The following is a 21353-nucleotide window of genomic DNA, read 5'->3' as shown; positions in this document are numbered from 1 at the left end:
AAGAAGGTCCTGGGTTCGAGCCCCGTGGCCGGTGAGGGCCTTTCTGTGTGGAGTTTGCATGTTCTCCCCGTGTCCGCGTGGGTTTCCTCCGGGTGCTCCGGTTTCCCCCACAGTCCAAAGACATGCAGGTTAGGTTAACTGGTGACTCTTAATTGACCGTAGGTGTGAGTGTGAATGGTTGTCTGTGTCTATGTGTCAGCCCTGTGATGACCTGGCGACTTGTCCAGGGTGTACCCCGCCTTTCGCCCGTAGTCAGCTGGGATAGGCTCCAGCTTGCCTGCGACCCTGTAGAAGGATAAAGCGGCTAGAGATAATGAGATGAGATGAGATTAATGTCCAACCAGTTCCTGGTGGTCTTCATTTACGAATGGCTTTCAGACGGCGAGGAACAGAGAGAGATTCAGTTTTATGAGCATTCATTCTCGTGGTTTATGGACATGTTTAATTTGAAATCATTGATCAGCATGCAGTTGTGTCGGATCCTGAGGGAAATGAGAAATCTGTGTCTTCCAACATTTATACACAGTACAGGAGGTCAGGACTGAGATGGAAGCAAAATGAGGCACTGGGGGTCGTGGGGCAGGTAAAGTATTAAAAAAAGTAATATCTTCTATAAATCACAAGCCTATGCTTCATAAAACGCTTAATTTTTAAGCGTTTTATGAAGCATAAACTTTTATAACTTCATAAAACTTTCTTTCCTCAGGCAGTCTCAGAAACAGAGAGGTTTCCCGAGTACGTTTTAGACAATCTTTAAAAAAACAAAGAAAGAAAGAAAACCCCGAAAGGCTAACTATTTTTATAGTCAAATATTTTGTGGTGTTTAGCAATTATGAGGCTAATTTGTTGGTTAGTGCTGTATTCTCATTATTCCCATGAGAAGTTAGTGATTAATGTCACAGTGCTAGTGTTGCTATGACCAGGTTTTATTGAAGAAGAAGAAACCTATTTTGTCATATGCACACTTCAAGCACAGTGAGATTCATCCTCTGCATTTAACCCATCTGATGCAGCGAACACACGCACACACACCCAGAGCAGTGGGCAGCCACACTACAGCGCCCGGGGAGCAGTCAGGGGTCAGGTACCTTGCTCAAGGGCACTTCAGCCCAAGGCCTCCCCACATTAACCTAACCTGCATGTCTTTGGACTGTGGGGGAAACCGGAGCACCCGGAGGAAACCCACGCAGACACGGGGAGAACATGCAAACTCCACACAGAAAGGCCCCCGCTGGCTGTTGGGCTCGAACCCAGAACCTTCTTTCTGTGAGGCGACAGTGCTAACCACTACGCCACCATGCTGCCCTCAAGTTTACCTTGTTATTTTAATGACAATCCAGTGTTTATGGAAGTAAAGCGTGAAGCTGATGCGCTCCAAACTGGACTCAGTGTCCCAGAATGCAATGCAGTGACACGACACAACAATGAGTTGAGTCTCACGTTAATCAGTTAGCGATATCTGAAATGATGAGAGTGGGGCTTATCATGAAATCTGAGAGAACAAACAAACAAAAAAACAAACAAAGAAAACCACTAAAGCGCCACTGCTACACTATTTAAACTGAGATGTAGCAAAGTGTAAATCCAACTCCAACACTGAGCCGGTAGAATGACATTGTGGGTAATGTAGTAAACACCTTCACTCAGCTTTTCTTTTATCTGTGACTCATCAAAAAGATGATTCCAGAAAAGCACTTATCATGAGGAGGTTTTAATTCGGCATTAAAACATAATCATATTCGCATGTGTGGTTTTTAATGAAGTTCGGAAAATAATGTGGGTTTTTTTTTTTTTTGGTGTGTGTGTGTTTTAAGAGTTCAACCACTTTCCGATGTATCATATAGCACAAGCAGGTTTCTGATAAATCACCGCCGCAGCTCTTCCAAGTTAGATCTCGGCATCGATCCTAATCTTGCCATTCAGAACCAAAGCTGTGAAGCTGCAAGAAAGCTGCAAGGAAGCTCAACCCCCTAGCCTGAGCGATTAGATCTGTGAGCAGCTTTGAGTGCAATCTCCAGGCTGCCAAAACAGCTACGGGGGATCCATTAGAGCACCACGGCTCTGTTCTTGAATGAGCTCTGCGTTTCAGCTCAGTGTCAGGAGATGATGTGATTTAGACTGCAATAACCTGCTCAGGATGGAAAATTCAAGTTCAGAGCTTTGTCTGAGGGAAATATCCCATCATTTAATGTCACACAGTGTTAGCAGGAGCATTTGTTTGAGAATGTTTGAGAGTTTATCAGGACCAGCCAAACCTACTATATCTCTCTGCTTCCTAAACAATTTCCTGAAGTATTGATTTTTCACAAGATTGTGTTAGTGTTTGTAGTACTCACAAATGCATTACAGTAAACACTCACCAGCCACGTTAATAAGAACTTGTTCTTGATTCTAAGGTCCCTGTTTTTGGCTGCAGGAGTGGAACCCAATGTGTTCTTCTGCTGTTGCATGCTGAGATGCTTTTCTGCTCACCACGGTTGTAAAGAGTGATTATACGAGTTACTATATCCTTCTTGGCAAAAAAGCTCGAACCAATCTGGCCATTTTCCTCAGACCTCTCTCAGCAACAAGGCATTTGTTTCCACCCACAGAACTGCTGCTCACTCAGTGTTTGTTTTTTGTTTTTCGCACCATTCTGTGTAAACTCTAGAGACTGTTGTGTGTGAAAACCCCAGGAGATCAGCAGTTTCTGAAATACTCAAACCAGTCCATCTGGTTCAAACCAACACCCATGCCACAGTGAAAGAAAGTCACACTTTGAGATCCCAATTTTTCCCGTTCTGATGTTTGAAGTGAACATTAACCGAAGCTCTTGATTTGTATCTGCATGATTTTATGCATTGTGCTGCTGTCAAGGGATTGGCTGATTAGAGAACTGCATAGAACAGCAGATGTATTGGTGTTCCTATCATATAAAGTAGCCGGTGAGTGTATGTGGCTAAAACCCAAAGTGGTGAGAGAGCTGGACTGACGAAAAGACTAAAGTACCACTGCATTGCACTGTTTAAGTGGATGGTTTAAATTGAAACACATTGAAACACATCCTGGTCCTGTATATCTATAGATAATACGTTAAATGTAAACGAACCTCCTTGGCTTGGGAAAATCGAGAGTCCTGCTCTGTGGAGTTCAGATCCCACCACGGTGACACGATCTCCACCGATTTCTCAGCCAGGTCCAGAAGGTGATGGAGTCCCTTTGCTAGAGATGTATTCCTCTCATGAGAAATGGCGATGTCTTCTGGGATATTTTCCACAAGCACAACCCTGTACAACCCAAGAACAATGTAAACACAATGCAATGGGAATTTATTGCGACTGTATATTTTAGTCCCTTGAACAACTGCATTTGTTGACACCATTGTTCAGCCATGACATGTTGGAATGGAATATGTGTCTGACCAAATTACATTCATGTAGATCAGTATTAGAAATCCATGTTTGGAAGACTGGATTTAAGCTGTGCCCAATCTCCTTCGAGTGCTGTGCTAAGTTAAAGACCTTATCCAGCTGTTCTAAGGACAGAAGATTCATCTAGCAACAGAGCTTGGAAGTTGTGGAAAATCCTGAATATTGATTGGATATAAACAGAACAAGAGATAGCTAATTACTGTTACCTATGAAGTTTCTTATAGTAATCAAATTGTAAGTAAGTAAATAAATAAATTTAAAAAAGCATGTGGTGGGTGCAAACAAGAGTGGAACTGGGTTGATAGCTATATTTAATTTTGTAGTATTCAATTGTTGCGAAATTTCATTTGACAACAAAGTAGTTCAAGTAGTCCTGCATATATTCTCGTTTTTCTTTTGGCCACACAGCTGTTTACTCCCAATCCTGTGAGTTCTTGCTGCATTGTGCATTTGGAAATGCTGTTACTTTCACGATTAAACATAGCCATGAGTTCAACTGTCAAGTTTTTATGATTTGAGTTCACCAAATGTTTAAGTGATCTCTGATCATGCTCAGTCAAGAGTTTTTCTGACCACATTTCTTCCATGAAGTTGACGGTTCATCACGACCCTTCCAGGTTGTAATAATGTGTTGGAGAGTTCTTAACCCATCCATCCATCTATCTATTATCCGTAACTGCTTATCCTGTCATGGGCAAGCTGGAGCCTATCCCAGCTGACTATGGGCGAGAGGCGGGGTACACCCTGGACAAGTCACTAGATCATCGCAGAGCCGACACATAAAGGCAAACAACCATTCACATTCACACCTACAGTCAATTTAGAGCCACCAATTAACCTAACCTGCATGTCTTTGGGCTGTGGGGGAAACCAGAGCACCCGGAGGAAACCCACACAGACATGTGGAGAACATGCAAACTCCACACAGAAAGGCCCCTGTCAGCCACTGGGCTCGAATCCAGAACCTTCTTGCTGTGAGGCGACAGTGCTAACCACTGCACCATTGTGCCGCCAAGTTCTTAACCCAATTCCAGTCTGCGGCAGCAGGGGTGTGGTCAAGCGTCAGGCTGTGACTGGAGGGCGGAGTCAGGGAAGGTAAGTGGCAGAATCATTACACCTGATGTCAATTGACCTGTGTTTGTGTGTCTTCCCAGCGACCACGCCCTATATAAGGAGAGAGGGAGCAGAGGAAGAGAGCTCTCTCCCCAACCAGACGACTGATGTGTGTGCGCGTGTGTGTGTCTGAGTGTCTGGGAGAGTGAAACACTGAAAAGTGCTAAAATAAAGAGTTTTTGGAAACTCGGTTCTGGCCTGCCGTACTTCTGTGCTCCACCCACCCGCGCAAAGTTTTACACAGTCATTTCAGTAATCTCCTTAGTTTTTTCTTTGCTTGATCCAGGCCAATAATTTGACCTTCAGAAACATAGTAACATCTTTTCTACGATCATGGGATATGTCTAATAATATGGTTGTTTAAGAAATGTGAAGCTACTCACTGCATCAGTTAGGGTTAAAGAATTGTTGCAGCTGAAACATATTAATCACTGCAGTAATTATTCAATCAAAGTCTAAAATATTTTCTTATTTAAATTCAAACAATTACTTTTTTTTGGCCAGGTGGTGTATTTTTGTATGTTTTACTGTGTTTCATTACATAGTATTTGAAGATAGAAATTTGTTTTAAAGTGCCTACTAACATCCGGGTAGGGACGACAGATAAAAATAACTGTATTGCTCTTTAATTGATACTGGTTATTAATGGAAATGGTTCCTGATAAATAAATTAGTAAATAAATACAAAATAAAAATACAACATCTTCAAATTCTCCCAGAAAGAAGGCATTTCAATCGAAAGTGTTTCATCGACATGTCTGAATACATCCAATTTCATCCAACGCTTCAGTTCCTCAGACACAAGCGAAGCGAATTCAGCCATCGATCTTCACTTCCTCGCCTGAGTGATTCGGCAAATGAGTGTTTACAGACAGAAAGCAGCAGCATGTTGTTTTTTATTTCTGTCCGTTATTGATTACTCGTGACTTTGATCTGTTCTATGAAATTTATTTTGAATGAGCGCTGCGAGAAAGAGAACACTGTTAGTATTGAATTGCAACGTGCAGCTCGGATTAATTGTCGCTTTGGGATTTGATTCTCAAAGGTATTTCTCTTGTAAATGTTCCACTAGTCCCATGATGCATTGTGCTGATTGGTTCCCTGATGGTTTGAACAAGTTTATAATTAATCCAGAATCCAATAAACCAAATCAATTCATCATGGTGAAAAGGGTTTTGTAACGAGTGAGAAGCCTGTTTTTATAAAAGCAGCTCAACATACAAGCAAACCTAAAAGTCTGAAAATCTAAAACATTAGATTAGATTAGATTAGATTAGATTAGATTAGATTAGATTAGATTAGATTAGATTAGATTAGATTAGATTAGATAAAATTTTATTGATCCCTTTGGGAGGGTTCCCTCAGGGAAATTAAGATTCCAGCAGCATCATTACAGATAAACAGAGAAAAGAAATAGAGAAAACTTCTAGATAAATTAAGTATTTACATATACAAATATAAAAGAATAAGATATGGGGAAGAGAGGAAGGGGGAGGGGGGAAAGGGGGGGAGAAGTGGGGTTAGGGTAAGTGTGTGTGTGTGCAGGGCCGCTGACAGCTTTGGCTGGGCCCGGGACAAAATGCTCTGAATGGGCCCCCCCCCGGGTCAACCCATACACACACCCACCTCTCTTATCCCAGTCTCTACTCACGCGATTGGGGTGCTCTTGAAGGAGCAGCGATGGACGGGGGATTTTGGGCAGGGCTGGGGGCGAACATAGTATACTGTGCGTGCGTACTGTCCAGTGTGAAAAGCAGAGAAGAACACACTGCTCGAGAAATGGCGGGATATGATTGCGGGCTAATGTGAATATTCTTAGCTTCAATCAGATATATGAAACACAATGTTATTAAGCCGTTGTGGTTATGAAATGATTCAATGCCCTGTGCGTTTGATATGGTGTTCAGTGTGACTTGCTCTCGCCTCGTTTGTAACATGAATTGCGTGCCGCATGTGCCGTGGTCGGGGTTACTTTACGGGGCTGGAAAAAGTTGGCTGTGTCTTACCTGGCTCAGCTGCCCCACTGCCTTTGCTAGTACCTGCTGCATCATCCGAATCTTTTTTAAAATATTTATGCAGTGAGCCCCTGAGTCTCTTGGTTTCTTCCTCTCTTTTTCTCTTTTCTGTGTTCCTGACTTGTGCATGTTGGCAAATGGCACGCACGCTGATTGTCGAAGCGCTATGATCGAATGATGTCGTTTTTTTCCCCTTAAAGGTGGAGTACGAGATTTTGGAATAACGGTTCCGCAAGCCATGTTTTGAAAAGAAACACGCCCGCCCTCGCCATGCTTCCACCCCCCGCGTCTCCACCCCTCCTCCCCCTTACAAAGCCTGAGAAAATCAGCCTTTATCATGGGTGTCTATTGCGTTACACACCAGTGGAGCTCGTTAAGTTAGGCCCAATCCCAATTCTAATTTCTACCCCTACCCCTCCCCCTTCCCCTCCGCCTTCCCCTTGGCCCTTCCCCTTGAAACTGAGCTACAAGGGATAGGGCTTGAAATTCAACCCCTACGTATTGGGATAGCCCTTCAACGATCGCATACGTCATCGCGTACCTCCGTCAGCGTTTACGTTAGCAAAACGCAACCAAATGCGTCATTGGCTGCGACCAGCCGCTGCAGTCAGAGCCAGAAATCTCTGCTGGCAGGGTGTGATTTGTTAACTAACACCACTGAATGGGATATCTTTGGCGCTTCGTGCACCACATCCGACAGAATGAGGTGTCAGAACACTCATGTAAACAATAAAAGCGAGAATAACAGAACAAAACGTACGCAGTCAAGCAACCGAAAACAATACTCACTCCCAAAGCTTTTTAGCAGCAGCTTGGATTTCAGAAATCGCTGCTCATTCTCAGCTCGAAAGCGAATCAAGCGGCGTGTTTCCTCTGGATAACAACTTAAAACACGTAAATAATGGAGAAAATACATTTATGACAATCTTTCGCCGCGGGAACCGCCATCTTTATGAAATCCGCATGAAATCTCGCTGAAATCCGCATGGCATTGTGGGAAATCACTCAAACCCCTTCGTTCGGAGTCAGCTCCAGGAAAATCTCCGTTTGGAGGGGTACAGAAGCCCTCCCCCTTCCCCTACCCCTCCGCGTTAACTGGGATTGGGATACCCCTACCCCTTCACGTGAACGCGCAAAATGGAGGGGAAGGGCCAAGGGGTTGGTCCAAGGGGTGAAATGGGATTCGGCCTTAGAGTGTAGAGAGCTTGGAAAAAATAGCTCAAACTTTCTCATTTAAACTGTGTTTTCAGCCACAAATTTCACTCCACACACATAATTTTCTCAAAAGTAGTAGCCACACTTGTCCTGATTCACATAATGTGTCTACCTAACCGATAGGACCTGCAGTTTTTGAATGAGAAGCCTGAAAGTGAGGAGAGGACAGCCGCGCTTCCCCATAGACTGCCATTATAAACTTGGCAGAAAAGTCACTCGTTTTTAACTCGCTCTAGTGACCTCATTTTTTAGACTACAGACAAAGAAATTATATCAGTGTGTTCAGGAGAGCCTTCTGGCACTCACTGTGAAATAATTTTGTGAATATCTCCTTCCGTTTTCGTGTAAATGCCCATTGTTTGGAGGAAGCACACTGAGAAAATCCTGTGACACTCTGCTCGCAGCGCGCGGGTTGGGGGAGGGGCTGCTCGCTCTCTCTCTCACACACACACACACACACACACACACACACACACACACACACACACACACAGAAGGGACGGGCTGAAAGAGTCAGACCAAACCATTTTTGCATTAGGGGTGGTAGGGGGTTCTTGACGCCTTTTTCAAAGACAATAAAGGCAAAAGATCTAGAAATCATTTATTGAATGCAAATATAGCACATTTCTCCCCCAAATCAACACATTTTGAAATGAAATAAAATAATCGCAACTTCATGAGAGCCCAGTTCTGGGCCCCCCCCCATTCCTGGGCCCAGGACAACATACCCGTTTGTCCCCCCCTGTCGGCGGGCCTGTGTGTGTGTGTGGGGGGGGGAGGAGCAGGAAAGATATTGCACTTTATATAGCACATTGTCCGGTATTGCTTATTGTCAGGCTAGGCTACTGCTCCTTCCTGTCCTCTGTCCTCCTGTTACCCCTCCTCCCCCCCCAGAGAGGAGGTGTACAGTCTGATGGCGTGAGGGACAAAGGAGTTTGTGAGTCTGTTTGTCCTGCACTTGGGAAGGAGCATTCTGTCACTGAACAGGCTCCTCTGGTTTCTGATGACGGTGTGCAGAGGGTGACTGGCATCGTCCATGATGTTCAATAGTTTGTCTATAGACCTCTTCTCTGCCACCGTCACCAGAGAGTCCAGCTTCATGCCGACCACAGAGCCAGCCCGTCTGATCAGTCTGTCCAGCCTGGATGTGTCCTTCTTGGATGTGCTGCCCCCCCAGCACACCACGGTGTAAAACAGGACACTGGCGACCACAGACTGATAGAACATCCACAGGAGTTTCCTGCAGATGTTAAAGGACTGCAGCCTCCTAAGGAAGTATAGCCTGCTCTGTCCCTTCCTGTATAAGTGATTGGTGTTGCAAGTCCAGTCCAGCTTGCTGTCCAGCCACAGCCCGAGGTACTTGTAGGAATCCACAGCCTCCACCTTGACTCCCTCGATCAGAACTGGTCGTGACCTTGGTCTGGACCTCCCAAAGTCAATGACCAGCTCCTTGGTCTTCGAGGTGTTGAGCTGCAGATGGTTCCTGTTGCACCACACAGCAAAGTCCCTCACCAGGCTCCTATACTCTTCCTCTCTGTCGTCACTGATACACCCAACGATGGCTGTGTCATCACCAAACTTCTGAATGTGACACAGCTCGGAGTTGTAGCAGAAGTCCGTGGTGTAAAGGGTGAAGAGAAGAGGGGCCAGCACCATGCCCTGGGGTGCTCCGGTGCTGCTAATTACAGTGACAGACATGATGTCCTTCAGCCTGACATACTGCGGCCTGTCAGTGAGGTAGCTGGAGATCCAGGTGACCAGGCAGGGGTCCACTCGCATCCTGTTCAGTTTGTCCTGAAGCAGTAGGGGCTGGGTGGTGTTGAAGGCACTCAAGAAGTCCAAGAAGAGGATCCTCACTGTGCCATTTCCCTTATCCAGATGCGAGTGGGCTCAGTATAGCAGGTAGAGGATGGCGTCTTCCACACCAACACCTGCCTGGTACGCAAACTGCAGACAGTCCTGGGCATGTTGTACCTGGGGTCTGAGGAGGCTGAGGAAGAGCCGCTCCAACGTCTTCATCAGATGTGAAGTGAGTGCCACCGGTCGGAAGTCATTCAGCTCGCTGGGCTGATTCTTTTTGGGAACTGGAACGATACATGATGTCTTCCAGAGGGTTGGCACTCTCCCCAACTGCAGGCTGAGGTTGAAGATGTGTTGGAGTGGTTCACCCAGTTCAGCAGCGCAGGTCTTCAGTAGTCGCGGACACACCTTGTCCAGGCCTGCTGCTTTCCTGGGGTGAAGCTTCCTCAGTTGACCTCTGACCTGGTCTGCAGTAATGCATAGAGGAGTCTGTGTTGAGGTGGGGGAGGAGGGGGCTGCTGTGATGACTGGGGGGAGGTGTGTTGAGGGAAGAAGGAGAGATGGCTGCAGTGAGGGAGAGGGTGGGGGGGACATGGGCTGGTTGAACCGATTGAAGAAGTCATTCAACTCGTTCACCCTCTCCACTGTCCCCTCAACGACTCTGGTCTTTGTATTGTGGCCTGTGATGGTTTTCACACCTTCCCAAACCTCCCTCATACTGTTCTCCTTCAGCTTCTGTTCCACCTTTCTCCTGTAGCTGTTCTTAGCTTCCCTCATGCAGCATTTCACCTCCTGCTGTGCTGCTTTCATTGCCTCCCTATCCCTGCTCCTGAAGGCGGACTTCTTCCTGTTGAGGACAGCTTTGACTTCCTGTGTTACCCATGGCTTGTTATTAGGGTAACACCGTACAGTCTTAGCAGGGGAGACCACGTCTGCACAGAAGTTGAGGTAATCTGTCAGACAGTGTGTCAGCCCCTCTATGTCCTCAGTGTGGGCTAAGCAGCACATCCCAGTCCGTGATGTCATAGCAGTCTCTGAGGGCATCTTCCATTTCAGGGGACCACCTCCTGATGGAGCTAGTTGTTGCAGGCTGCCTTTGGACCAGGGGGGTGTACTTTGGCTGTAAAAGAACCAGGTTGTGGTCAGACTTCCCTAGTGGGGGAAGGGGTGTGACTCTGTATGCATCCCTCCCATTAGCATACAGTGAGTCAATTGTCCTGTTGTTCCTTGTTGTACAATCCACAGCCTGGTGAAAAGCAGCCAAAGTAGAGTCCAAAGTAGCATGATTAAAGTCCCCAGAAATGATGATAAATGCCTCAGGGTGCTGTGTCTACAGCCTTGTTGTGACAGAGTGAATCCTCTCACATGCAGCAGCTGCATCTGCCTTCGGAGGGATGTAAACACAGATGGTGATCACATGACTGAACTCCCTCGGCAGATAATATGGCCGCAGGCTAACGGCTAGCAGCTCCAAGTCCGGGCAACATAAAACTGCCTTTACGGAGATATGTCCCGGGTTATACCAGCGGTTGTTAACATAAATGATGATTCCCCCACCTTTGCTTTTCCCTCATGTGTTAGTGTGTCTGTCGGCTCTCACAGCAGTGAATCCCCGCAGGTCCACGTTAACATCTGGTACAAGGTGTGTTAGCCATGTCTCCGTAAAGATAAATAAGCTGCTCTCCTGATAAATCCGCTGGTTGTTCAGAGCAGAAAGCTTGTCGACTTTATTCAGCAGCGAGTTCACATTCCCCATGATAATGGAAGGAACGGATGGTTTGTAGCGCCGCTGGTTGTCCGCTAGCCTAGCCTTTAGCTTAGCTCCAGCCTTGCAGCCCCTGGGTTTCCTCCTCAGCTCGGCCAGGATGGGGTGTCGTATCCCGGCTCGTCCCATTGTTTTCAGGGCCAGCAGCTCCTCTCTCAAATAAGAGATAAAACTGGTTCCTTGTTGCGTGTTAAAGTTAAATATATCCATGTTATACAGTTAAATACACTGTCTTCGTAAGAAGAGCAAAAAGGTGGAAAAAAAAGAGGTTTAAAGAGCTAGAAACTACAGAGCTACTGGAGAGGCAGCCGTCTCACACAGCGTCCAATAATAACAGATATGTATGTACCATAATGCACTTTTAATGTACACTGACCTGTACAAAGCACATATGCTGATATCTATTTTTTATCATTACATTTTTATCTGTATATTGTATAGTCGGCTTGGTTTTGAGATTTTTTTAAAAATTCTATTTTATGTTGTACAGTGTGTTTTTTTCTTTTCACATATCTGATAAGTTGCTGCTATAACATAACTTTCCAGCTTGGGATCAATAAAGTAAATCAATCAATCAATCAATCAATCAATCAATCAATCAATCAATCAATCAATCAATCAATCAATCTACCATAACATGTTCATTTAAATAAAACTGTTCTTTCACTGAAGTACTTAATAATCTTTAGAATAATACTATTCTTAATGATGCAGTGAAATTAAAAACATTTAGTATTTCTGCCATTGATTTGTGTATTTCTCTAAAATACTGTTTTTGATATTCACTTGGACGTACATCCCCGATTTTATTTGTTATTTACTACATTTTAATACATTTTTTAATCATTAAACAATCTTCAACTTTTGTTTTCTGCTTGTGAAGCATTTCCATAATGAATCTAACGTACAAAAAAAAAAAAAAACAGCAGCAGGAAGTCGGAAAAAAAAAAACAACAAAAAAAAACCCCTCAACAATAATACCAGAAAATGGAGCTTTGGTAAGGTTTAAATGATGATGATGATGATTAATGATCATATGCTTTGTTACCTTGTAGTGCAATGTCAAACATAAAGAAGAATTTAGACCAAGAGGTATCAAGTCTTATTTTAGATTTATAAGATTTTATCTTATTGTTATGTAAAACAAAAAAAATAGATCATCAGTAAGAATGAAATATGACTTGATGTATATATTCTTAATACTGCTGTGATGTTCAGTGGCATGAAAATAACATTTATTTAAAAAACTAGAAGATTATTCTCAAAATAATGCTGAAAATCCAAGTCCATTTGATTTTCAAACAAACAATACCTTTAACGTTGTCTGAGTACACAGTGATACAATTGTAGGCATAAGGAATTCACCACTCTGTGTTATGCTATCAGAGGAAAATAATCAACAATGGAGCGGTGAGTGACGGAGTGTCTGTTTTCCAATAACAGCATGCGTTTTATTTCTCTTACACCGCAGCACTTTGCCAACACTAACCATATTCATTTTGTGAACAATGACAGGTTGTACTTTTTCCATCCATCCATCCATCCATCCATTATCTGTAGCCGCTTTATCCTTCTACAGGGTCGCAGGCAAGCTGGAGCCCATCCCAGCTGACTACGGGCGAAAGGCGGGGTACACCATGGACAAGTCGCCAGGTCATCACAGGGCTGACACATAGACACAGACAACCATTCACACTCACATTCACACCTACGGTCAATTTAGAGTCACCAGTTAACCTAACCTGCATGTCTTTGGACTGTGGGGGAAACCGGAGCACCCGGAGGAAACCCACGCGGACACGGGGAGAACATGCAAACTCCGCACAGAAAGGCCCTTGTCGGCCGCTGGGCTCAAACCCAGAACCTTCTTGCTGTGAGGCGACAGTGCTAACCACTACACCACCGTGCCGTCCCGTTGTACTTTTCATCCACTTATATTAACTTTTCGTGTTGTGGAACATTCATGAAGATAGTTCTGAATTACATTCTGGCATTACAGTATTATAAACCTAACTTTCTACTTCATTAATTTCCCCAAATCATAATTCAGCTGCTTCTCTTGTTTTTCTGCTGTTATGTGGTGTCAAAATTTCCCCACAGATCAAATCCATTTTGTGGCTTCGATAAAAACCCCTTCTGAACCTGAGAGCTGATGCAAGCTCCAAAACAGCTCAGTTATTTTCTTGCTCCATTAAATCAAATCCAAATCAGATATAGTGACTAATTACACCCTCAAACTGCAACGAATCCAATTACTCGTGTATGAGCAAAGACCTCATCTTGTCGTCTGCTTGATTTCCACATACACACTCGACACACCATCTCCCCATTATCTCTGTCGAGATAAAAGTCATAAATGAACATCTTAATAGGCTTTTTTTAAAGCCAAATAACCCAGACTGTCTAATATTACGTTACACGCCATACCATTAAAAGGGTCTGAATCAATATCAACCTCCATCAATGACATTCAAACCCACACGATTAGATTTACAGGCCTGCCAGGAATCATTTTACATCGCAGCCTGTAATTACAGCTATTAGGAAGAAAACATGTCATGCTGTTATAGAAAAATAATCAAGGACATGCTGGCGTGATGAAGCGGAGTTACTCCGTTACACTGACATTCCTTTATTTTCAATGTGCCAACCTTTACGATGTTTTATTTTTTATGTTTTAAAGAACAACACATTATACTTTTTATCCATTTATGATTACATTTAAATGTTGTGGAATGTTAGTTTTCACTTTTGTTATAGTAATAGTAGCTATAAACAGTCGTTCTTTCACCAGCTTATTTTTTTAAATCTCTGTCTTGAAGATAAGCAGCCAAAAACAAAGAAGCAGCTTGTCTTGCTGCTGAAAAAAACAAACACCCCCCCCCAAACAAACCACAAAACCCTGCCTCCATTTCATCACACACACATTAACACCAAATATTATTTTCTGAAAACAAGTCATTCTGGGCCAAAGTGTGTCTGCAGGAAACAGAAAAACACGAAGATGAAGATTTCCGTGCCAACAGTGAGTCATGTTGTTACATAAAAACAAATCAGCGTTGATAATTGAAGCTTCTTAGCTTTCCATTGAACACAATCAGAGCTCTCTGACTTCTCTTGTATGAAGTGCTTGGTTCCCGAACCTCTGCAATTTGTTCCCACCTCCTACTTTCAAGAGATGACCACAAACTAATGCATCCAGTATGAACATGCCTCCTGCTTGGACCGGAGCCAAATCAATTTAGAGCTCCAAATTGTATTTTGTACAGTTACCAGGAAGGAAATGGAGGCCAGGCTGCTTGAGGGAAGAAGGGAGGAAATGGCTGAGTCTGGAAAAAGTTCTCAGGAACAAACCGCATGAGCTGTGAACTCTGGAGGACAGCGTGATAACAACAATGACAACAATAACAAGATGAGGTCACTCCAGCTATCAGGTGCTAAATAATAGCCACACTCGTATTGAGGCATTATCACAGAGAAGCAGTGAAGTGATACAGATCGCATCAATATCGTGATCATCAATCATAAAAATAATCTGATACCAGGTGAAATAATACTTGTGTACAGTGTTGCACGATTAAACAAACAACATTGCAAACGAAAGTATTTTACGAAGAATAGCAAAATTCCACAAAGTGGAACTCGAGCATCTTTCTACAATACAAGTCCAACATTTTACTACATTTATAGCATAGTCATTACATATGACCTGACCTGTGCACACATGAAGCTAATGGTGAGGGTTAAGGGTGGGGCGATATGACAAAAATATCACATCACGATACTTAAAGACATTTCTACAATGCATGATATATAGTATGTATCATGATATTTAGGCTTGTTAACCAACTGGCAGCCAAATAAGTCATGTTACATTAAAAAAAGCTAAAGTGTCTACACAAATAAATCAATTCATTTTGAATAAATTCGAAACATAAATGACAGTTTTAATTGCCAGAAAATTTTCACGTCAAATTAGCTGCTTCAAAAATGTTTGTAAACTGCTATTTTTTTTAAATGTTCCAAAAAAAAGAAAAAAAAGTGTGTGTGTGTGTGTGTGTGTGTGTGTGTGTGTGTGTGTGTGTGTGTGTGTGTGTGTGTGTGTGTGTGTGTGTTTATGGGTCCATCTCAGAGACTGGTCTCTCATTTGGGACATTATGGTCAAAAAATAAATTTTCTAATTTTACTATTTTTTTTTGCATTTACCTAACACTCAGTGTTTCTTTTATCATTTAATAAGAATAAAAGATAGTATCTTACTTTATCTGGCCTCCACTGTGGAATTTTTTTTTTTATTACAATTCAAATGCTTTTGTAAAATTGATTTACATATAAAATAACTACATCATGAGGAATTAAAGCCCCTCCTTCACAGATGAGTGAAAATATTGAATAAATTTCCTCTTTTTGATTGCTTGGGTTAAAAATGCCAAGTTATGATGACTGAATTGATTATTCACTTAAATATGAATAATATGATACATTTTGGGTATTTGATATGGCAAAATAGGACACAATGGAAAAATCAAGAACACACCAGAAAGATGAGAATAACGGCGGTGGTAAAAGAACAGCGACTGTACCGGCTGAAGGTCGCGCGGGTCTCTGCTGCGGCACGCGAGCAACGGGACATCACTACCGCACCGGACGGAGGACGAGGGGGGGCAAAATGACTGGCCGTAGATTCTATCAAAAGTTCTATCTAAATTGACCATGGTTGCAAAATATTGGCCAAAAATACGCAAACACTATGAAATAAGAAAGTAAGATGAAAAATAAACATTCTATTGCCTTATACTGCAAGACTAAAACAAAATAAAACTGTCAAAACTCACCTTTTCAGTGATAACGTCCGAACAGATCACTCGCGTAACAGAAAGACCGCAAATGGAAGCACGATCAACTTCTAACTGTTGGAGTGGAAAATTCCATTCTACACATGCAAATTGTTAATGTGTGTCCTTCCCCGCACACAAATAACACGCTACGGTAAAAAATAGACCACAACTCATTTTATAGCTCAGAAATTCATACAAGACCAGCTACCATCATAACATATTCTGTAAGAAACATATTCTATACCTAACTTTCAGCTTTCGTTTTAAAAAACAAAATTGCAGATTTATAACAAAATTTTTATATGGCATAGTGATTTTAAGTTACTACTTTTGGTGAGGTAGTGACCTTGACCCTGAGGCTTTCTGTTTAGTTCAAAACACACGATCATATTAGTTTTGGGTATGCGGAAAATGGAGTTACAACGGTGATCAAATATTTTGCATGATGTTTTATTACGGTTATGATTATTCTGTGAGCACACCAATTCTTAGGTGTATAAAATTACAACTTAAAATACAATTAGTGATAACTGTAGGCTTTTCAGTGGACTACAACCTTTTTAAGGGAATGCGATGTAGTCAACCATTTATTATGTCCCAGATCAAGCCGCCATTTTTCCACAAATTTGCAGAATTTTTGCCAAATTCTGAATAGAGTATTCACATCAAAGATTTAGTTTTATCTGTATTATTTCTTTCATCATTTTATTTCAAATTAAAACCAACATCACCATTCAAAACCGTATAGTTTATTGACTGAGTATATTTAGTGGGGTACTCCCCACAGTACCCAGTTTCTGAGACAGACCTATATATATACATACACTTACTTACACACACACACACACACACACACACACACACACACACACACACACACACACACACAGTACTGTGCAAGTCTTAGGGACATGTAATACATAGTGAAATTAAATGTTTCAACATTAAAAAAATACTATAAACAGCAGTAAGCCAAAATAAATTAAATGAAGTCAATATTTGGTGTGAGACGACCTTTTGCTTTAAAAAAAAAATAGTAGTCTGAGGTCCAGTGAGTGCAGTTTGATGCGGAAATGAGCTGTAGGTTTTACTGAGCATCTTACAGAACCAGCCACAGTTCTTCTGCACACTTTGACTGTCACACTCGCTTCTTCATTTTGCACCAAAACCCAGCAGCCTTCATTATGTTTTCTTTTTCCATCTGAAAAGTGCTCTCTTATGGAATATGCTGCTCAGATACAAACTTTTTTTCCTGTAACATTTAATTTTGTGCTGGAAAACAAACATTTGGACTTCAAAATGTTTTTGTACTGACTCGATAATGTAGAAGTCATAAAATAGAAATCCATAACAAAGTTTATATGGGAAAAAAATAGGGGGCCTAAGACTTTTGCACAGGACTGTATAGGAGTGTATCATGACATAATTAATTATATCATCATATCACAGCGAAGTGGGCATCATTCAGAGAAACTTACATACGAGAGAGAGTGCGCAAGTGAGAGAAGTTCATTTCTGTGAACACTGAACACCGAGCCTCATTCACTTCCTTTCCCAATTCACCATTTCTTACACAAGCAACAACTTACACAACAAAACGTGCCATTGTTTATCAATGATAAACACGTATTCGTTGACATAGTGACGCTTTCCGTGAGGAGATGTTTATGGAAGGAGCGATGGAGGAGTTTGAGTTTTGTGGTTTCTCTCGAGGCTCATTGCTACGGTATAAAAGGAATAAAACACCTCAGGATGTGCCGTTATAGGAAAATTATCAGTGTTGGGGTGGGAACATCGCTGCAGCACACCACCACTGTTTTAGTCACTGGTGTTTTTCACATAATCCCAAATTACTCAAATAATCCCTTGACTAAGTTACCATCATGTGAATTGTATACTAAGTGAACTCACATCCATCCATCCATCCATCCATCCATCCATCCATCCATCCATCCATCCATCCATCCATCCATCAAAAAGTTATTGATTCTAGAAATATTGTTCAAGTGCTTACTGGCAGCTATGGCTGCAATTATCGTCGGTGATGTCATCTTGGTCTTCTCCCAACACATCCACAGCTGAAAATATGAGCGCCACCAGGACAGCGAAGCAGCACACGAGAGCAAAGATCACAATGCATTTCTGCTGAGACTGAAAAACCAACCAGAAAACACACACATTGATTCAGAGTTATTTTAGTGTAGGCTCTGGGTGAGGCTTTAAATGCATAAATAACAAACAAACATTAGCTCTGTTTCACACCAAAAATACATAAATAACTTAATGACAATGTAAATTACATCATGTAACATATAATAAAGTAAGTGTTAGCGCTGTTTCACACAGAAAATGCATAAATAATAGAACATAACAGATCAATAACAAACAAAATCAAATACTCCTTCAATTTTGGTGATTTTTTTTTGCTCTATGATTTAGTTGTTTTGTTTCTTTCCAGTGTGAAATCCTTCGACAAAACCTGCACGTTCACCAGAATTCATCAAGTCAGAGCTTCATACAGTTTCCCAAATATCTAACGTCACACCCTGCCACTGTAACAGGGCTGACTTCAAGGAAAAATCATCATCAACATGGTCATTTGTCAATTTGGTTAACAATTTCCTACATTACCCACAGTGCCATTGGACTTCTCTACCTAAAGAGCGCTGCAGCGGTGCTTTAGTCCTTTAGCCCTTTTGCCTGCCCTCATCTATACACTCAGCACAAACAGATCAGCTTCCAAAGCTTCAACTTGAATGCTTTTCCTGCTAATCCTGTCAACGCCATCAGTCACACGCATCATTCTGTACACCGCTAACTAGCTGAGTCTCAACTGCATCCTATAACTGCACTGCATTCTGGGACTCTGGTGTCCTCCCAGTTCCCCAAAGCACACCAGCTGTTGGTTTAGATAAGATAAATTACCCCTAGGTGTGAATAAATGTGGAAATGTGTGTACGATGGACCGGCATCCCATCCTGACTGTATCCTGGGATCCTCTGGATCAGTCAATTAGTGTAAATGAGAGAATGCATAAATAAATGTTCGTTGATGTTCATCATTCCAGAGCTGACAGTGTAAAATTGGATGAGCAGTGATCTGGTTGATTCCTATTGAGGATTTTCTGCTGTGGAGATTTAATAAAGGAAGCGTAATAGATCATTCCTGTCAGCAGTACACTCCTCTCTTCATAATCATGATGGAAAATCTTTGGAAAATTAATTTACAGGGGTGAGGTGAGTGATGTGTTGATAGTGTGGGGTCTGAGACTGAAAGCATGAGAGTGAAAATGCATGTTTTTTATTCTAGAAGACTCGATGAATTTGTTTTAAACCTGATGATGCGTGTTGGATCAAATCAACCGGAATGTTGTCCGAACACGTGAATAATGGAAGGGATAAAACTTTAAATTTACTTAAATTTAAATACTGGTTTAGAAACAGTGCAGAATTTTCAATATTGACTCATTCAAGATATTGAACAGGATATTGGATATTTCTTTCTTTGCATTCAAAATTCTAAAAATTTCCCATTTGACAAAAATTCCCAGATTTTCAGTGTAATCTTAGACTTCTGGACCCTATAGTATGTGCATTACCTATCTTAAAAAATGACTGTTACATCTATCTGTCTATCTATATGTCTATCTACCTACCTGTCTGTTTGTCTGTCTACCTATATATCTGTCTGTCTTTCTATCTACCTACCTGTCTACCTCTGTTGATCTGTCTGTCTAGCTACCTACCTGTCTATTTATATGTTTATCTATCTGTCTACCTGTGTGTCTATCTGTCTGTCTACCTACCTGTCTATCTATATGTCTGACTGTCTACAGATCTACCTATCTGTCTATCTATATGTCTATCTACTTACCTGTCTGTCTATCTGTCTTACGGTCTGTCTGCCTACCAACCTACCTATCTGTCTATCTATATGTCTATCTACCTACCTGTCTGTCTGTCTGTCTATCAATCTACCTACAGTGGTGCTTGAAAGTTTGTGAACCCTTTAGAATTTTCTATATTTCTGCATAAATATGACCTAAAACATCATCAGATTTTCACACAAGTCCTAAAAGTAGATAAAGAGAACCCAGTTAAACAAATCAGACAAAAGTATTATACTTGGTCATTTATTTATTGAGGAAAATGATCCAATATTACATATCTGTGAGTGGCAAAAGTATGTGAACCTCTAGGATAAGCAGTTAATTTGAAGGCAAAATTAGAGTCAGGTGTTTTCAATCAATGGGATGACAATCAGGTGTGAGTGGGCGCCCTGTTTTATTTAAAGAACAGGGATCTATCAAAGTCTGATCTTCACAACACATGTTTGTGGAAGTGTATCATGGTACGAACAAAGGAGATTTTTGAGGACCTCAGAGAAAGCGTTGTTGATGCTCATCAGGCTGGAAAAGGTTACAAAACCATCTCTAAAGAGTTTGGACTCCACCAATCCACAGTCAGACAGATTGTGTGCAAATGGAGGAAATTCAAGACCATTGTTACCCTCCCCAGGAGTGGTCGACCAACAAAGATCACTCCAAGAGCAAGGCATGTAATAGTCGGTGAGGTCACAAAGGACTCTAGGGCCACTTCTAAGCAACTGAAGGCCTCTCTCACATTGGCTAATATTAATGTTCATGAGTCCACCATCAGGAGAACACTGAACAACAATGGTGTGCATGGCAGGGTTGCAAGGAGAAAGCCACTGCTCTCCAAAAAGAACGTTGCTGCTTGTCTGCAGTTTGCTAAAGATCACATGGACAAGCCGGAAGGCTATTGGAAAAATGTTTTGTGGATGGATGAGACCAAAATAGAACTTTTTGGTTTAAATGAGAAGCGTTATGTTTGGAGAAAGGAAAACACTGCATTCCAGCATAAGAACCTTACCCCATCTGTGAAACATGGTGGTGGTAGTATCATGGTTTGGGCCTGTTTTGCTGCATCTGGGCCAGGACGGCTTGCCATCATTGATGGAACAATACATACTGAATTATACCAGCAAATTCTAAAGGAAAATGTCAGGACATCTGTCCATGAACTGAATCTCAAGATAAGGTGGGTCATGCAGCAAGACAATGACCCTAAGCACACAAGTCATTCTACCAAACAATGGTTAAAGAAGAATAAAGTTAATGTTTTGTAATGGCCAAGTCAAAGTCCTGACCTTAATCCAATCGAAATGTTGTGGAAGG

At 42.0% G+C, this 21353-nt stretch overlaps 1 protein-coding gene across 1 annotated transcript in view; it reads right to left on the bottom strand.

The window, feature by feature from the left end:
- LOC132883473 (inactive phospholipase D5) overlaps nt 1-21353 on the bottom strand; it is an 83973-nt gene that overhangs the window by 10861 nt on the left and 51759 nt on the right. The window contains exons 2-3 of the mRNA XM_060917143.1: nt 18171-18307; nt 3089-3266 (exon numbers count right to left, since the gene is read on the bottom strand). Of these exons, the coding sequence (XP_060773126.1) occupies nt 3089-3266; nt 18171-18307 (315 nt within the window). The remainder of the gene's footprint in view (nt 1-3088; nt 3267-18170; nt 18308-21353) is intronic.

This window comes from Neoarius graeffei, chromosome 3 (genome assembly GCF_027579695.1).
Source record: "Neoarius graeffei isolate fNeoGra1 chromosome 3, fNeoGra1.pri, whole genome shotgun sequence".
In the NCBI taxonomy this organism is placed as follows: Eukaryota; Metazoa; Chordata; class Actinopteri; order Siluriformes; family Ariidae; genus Neoarius; species Neoarius graeffei.
Note: the sequence above shows the minus strand (reverse complement) of the source record. Positions and strands in the feature narration are given on the sequence as shown.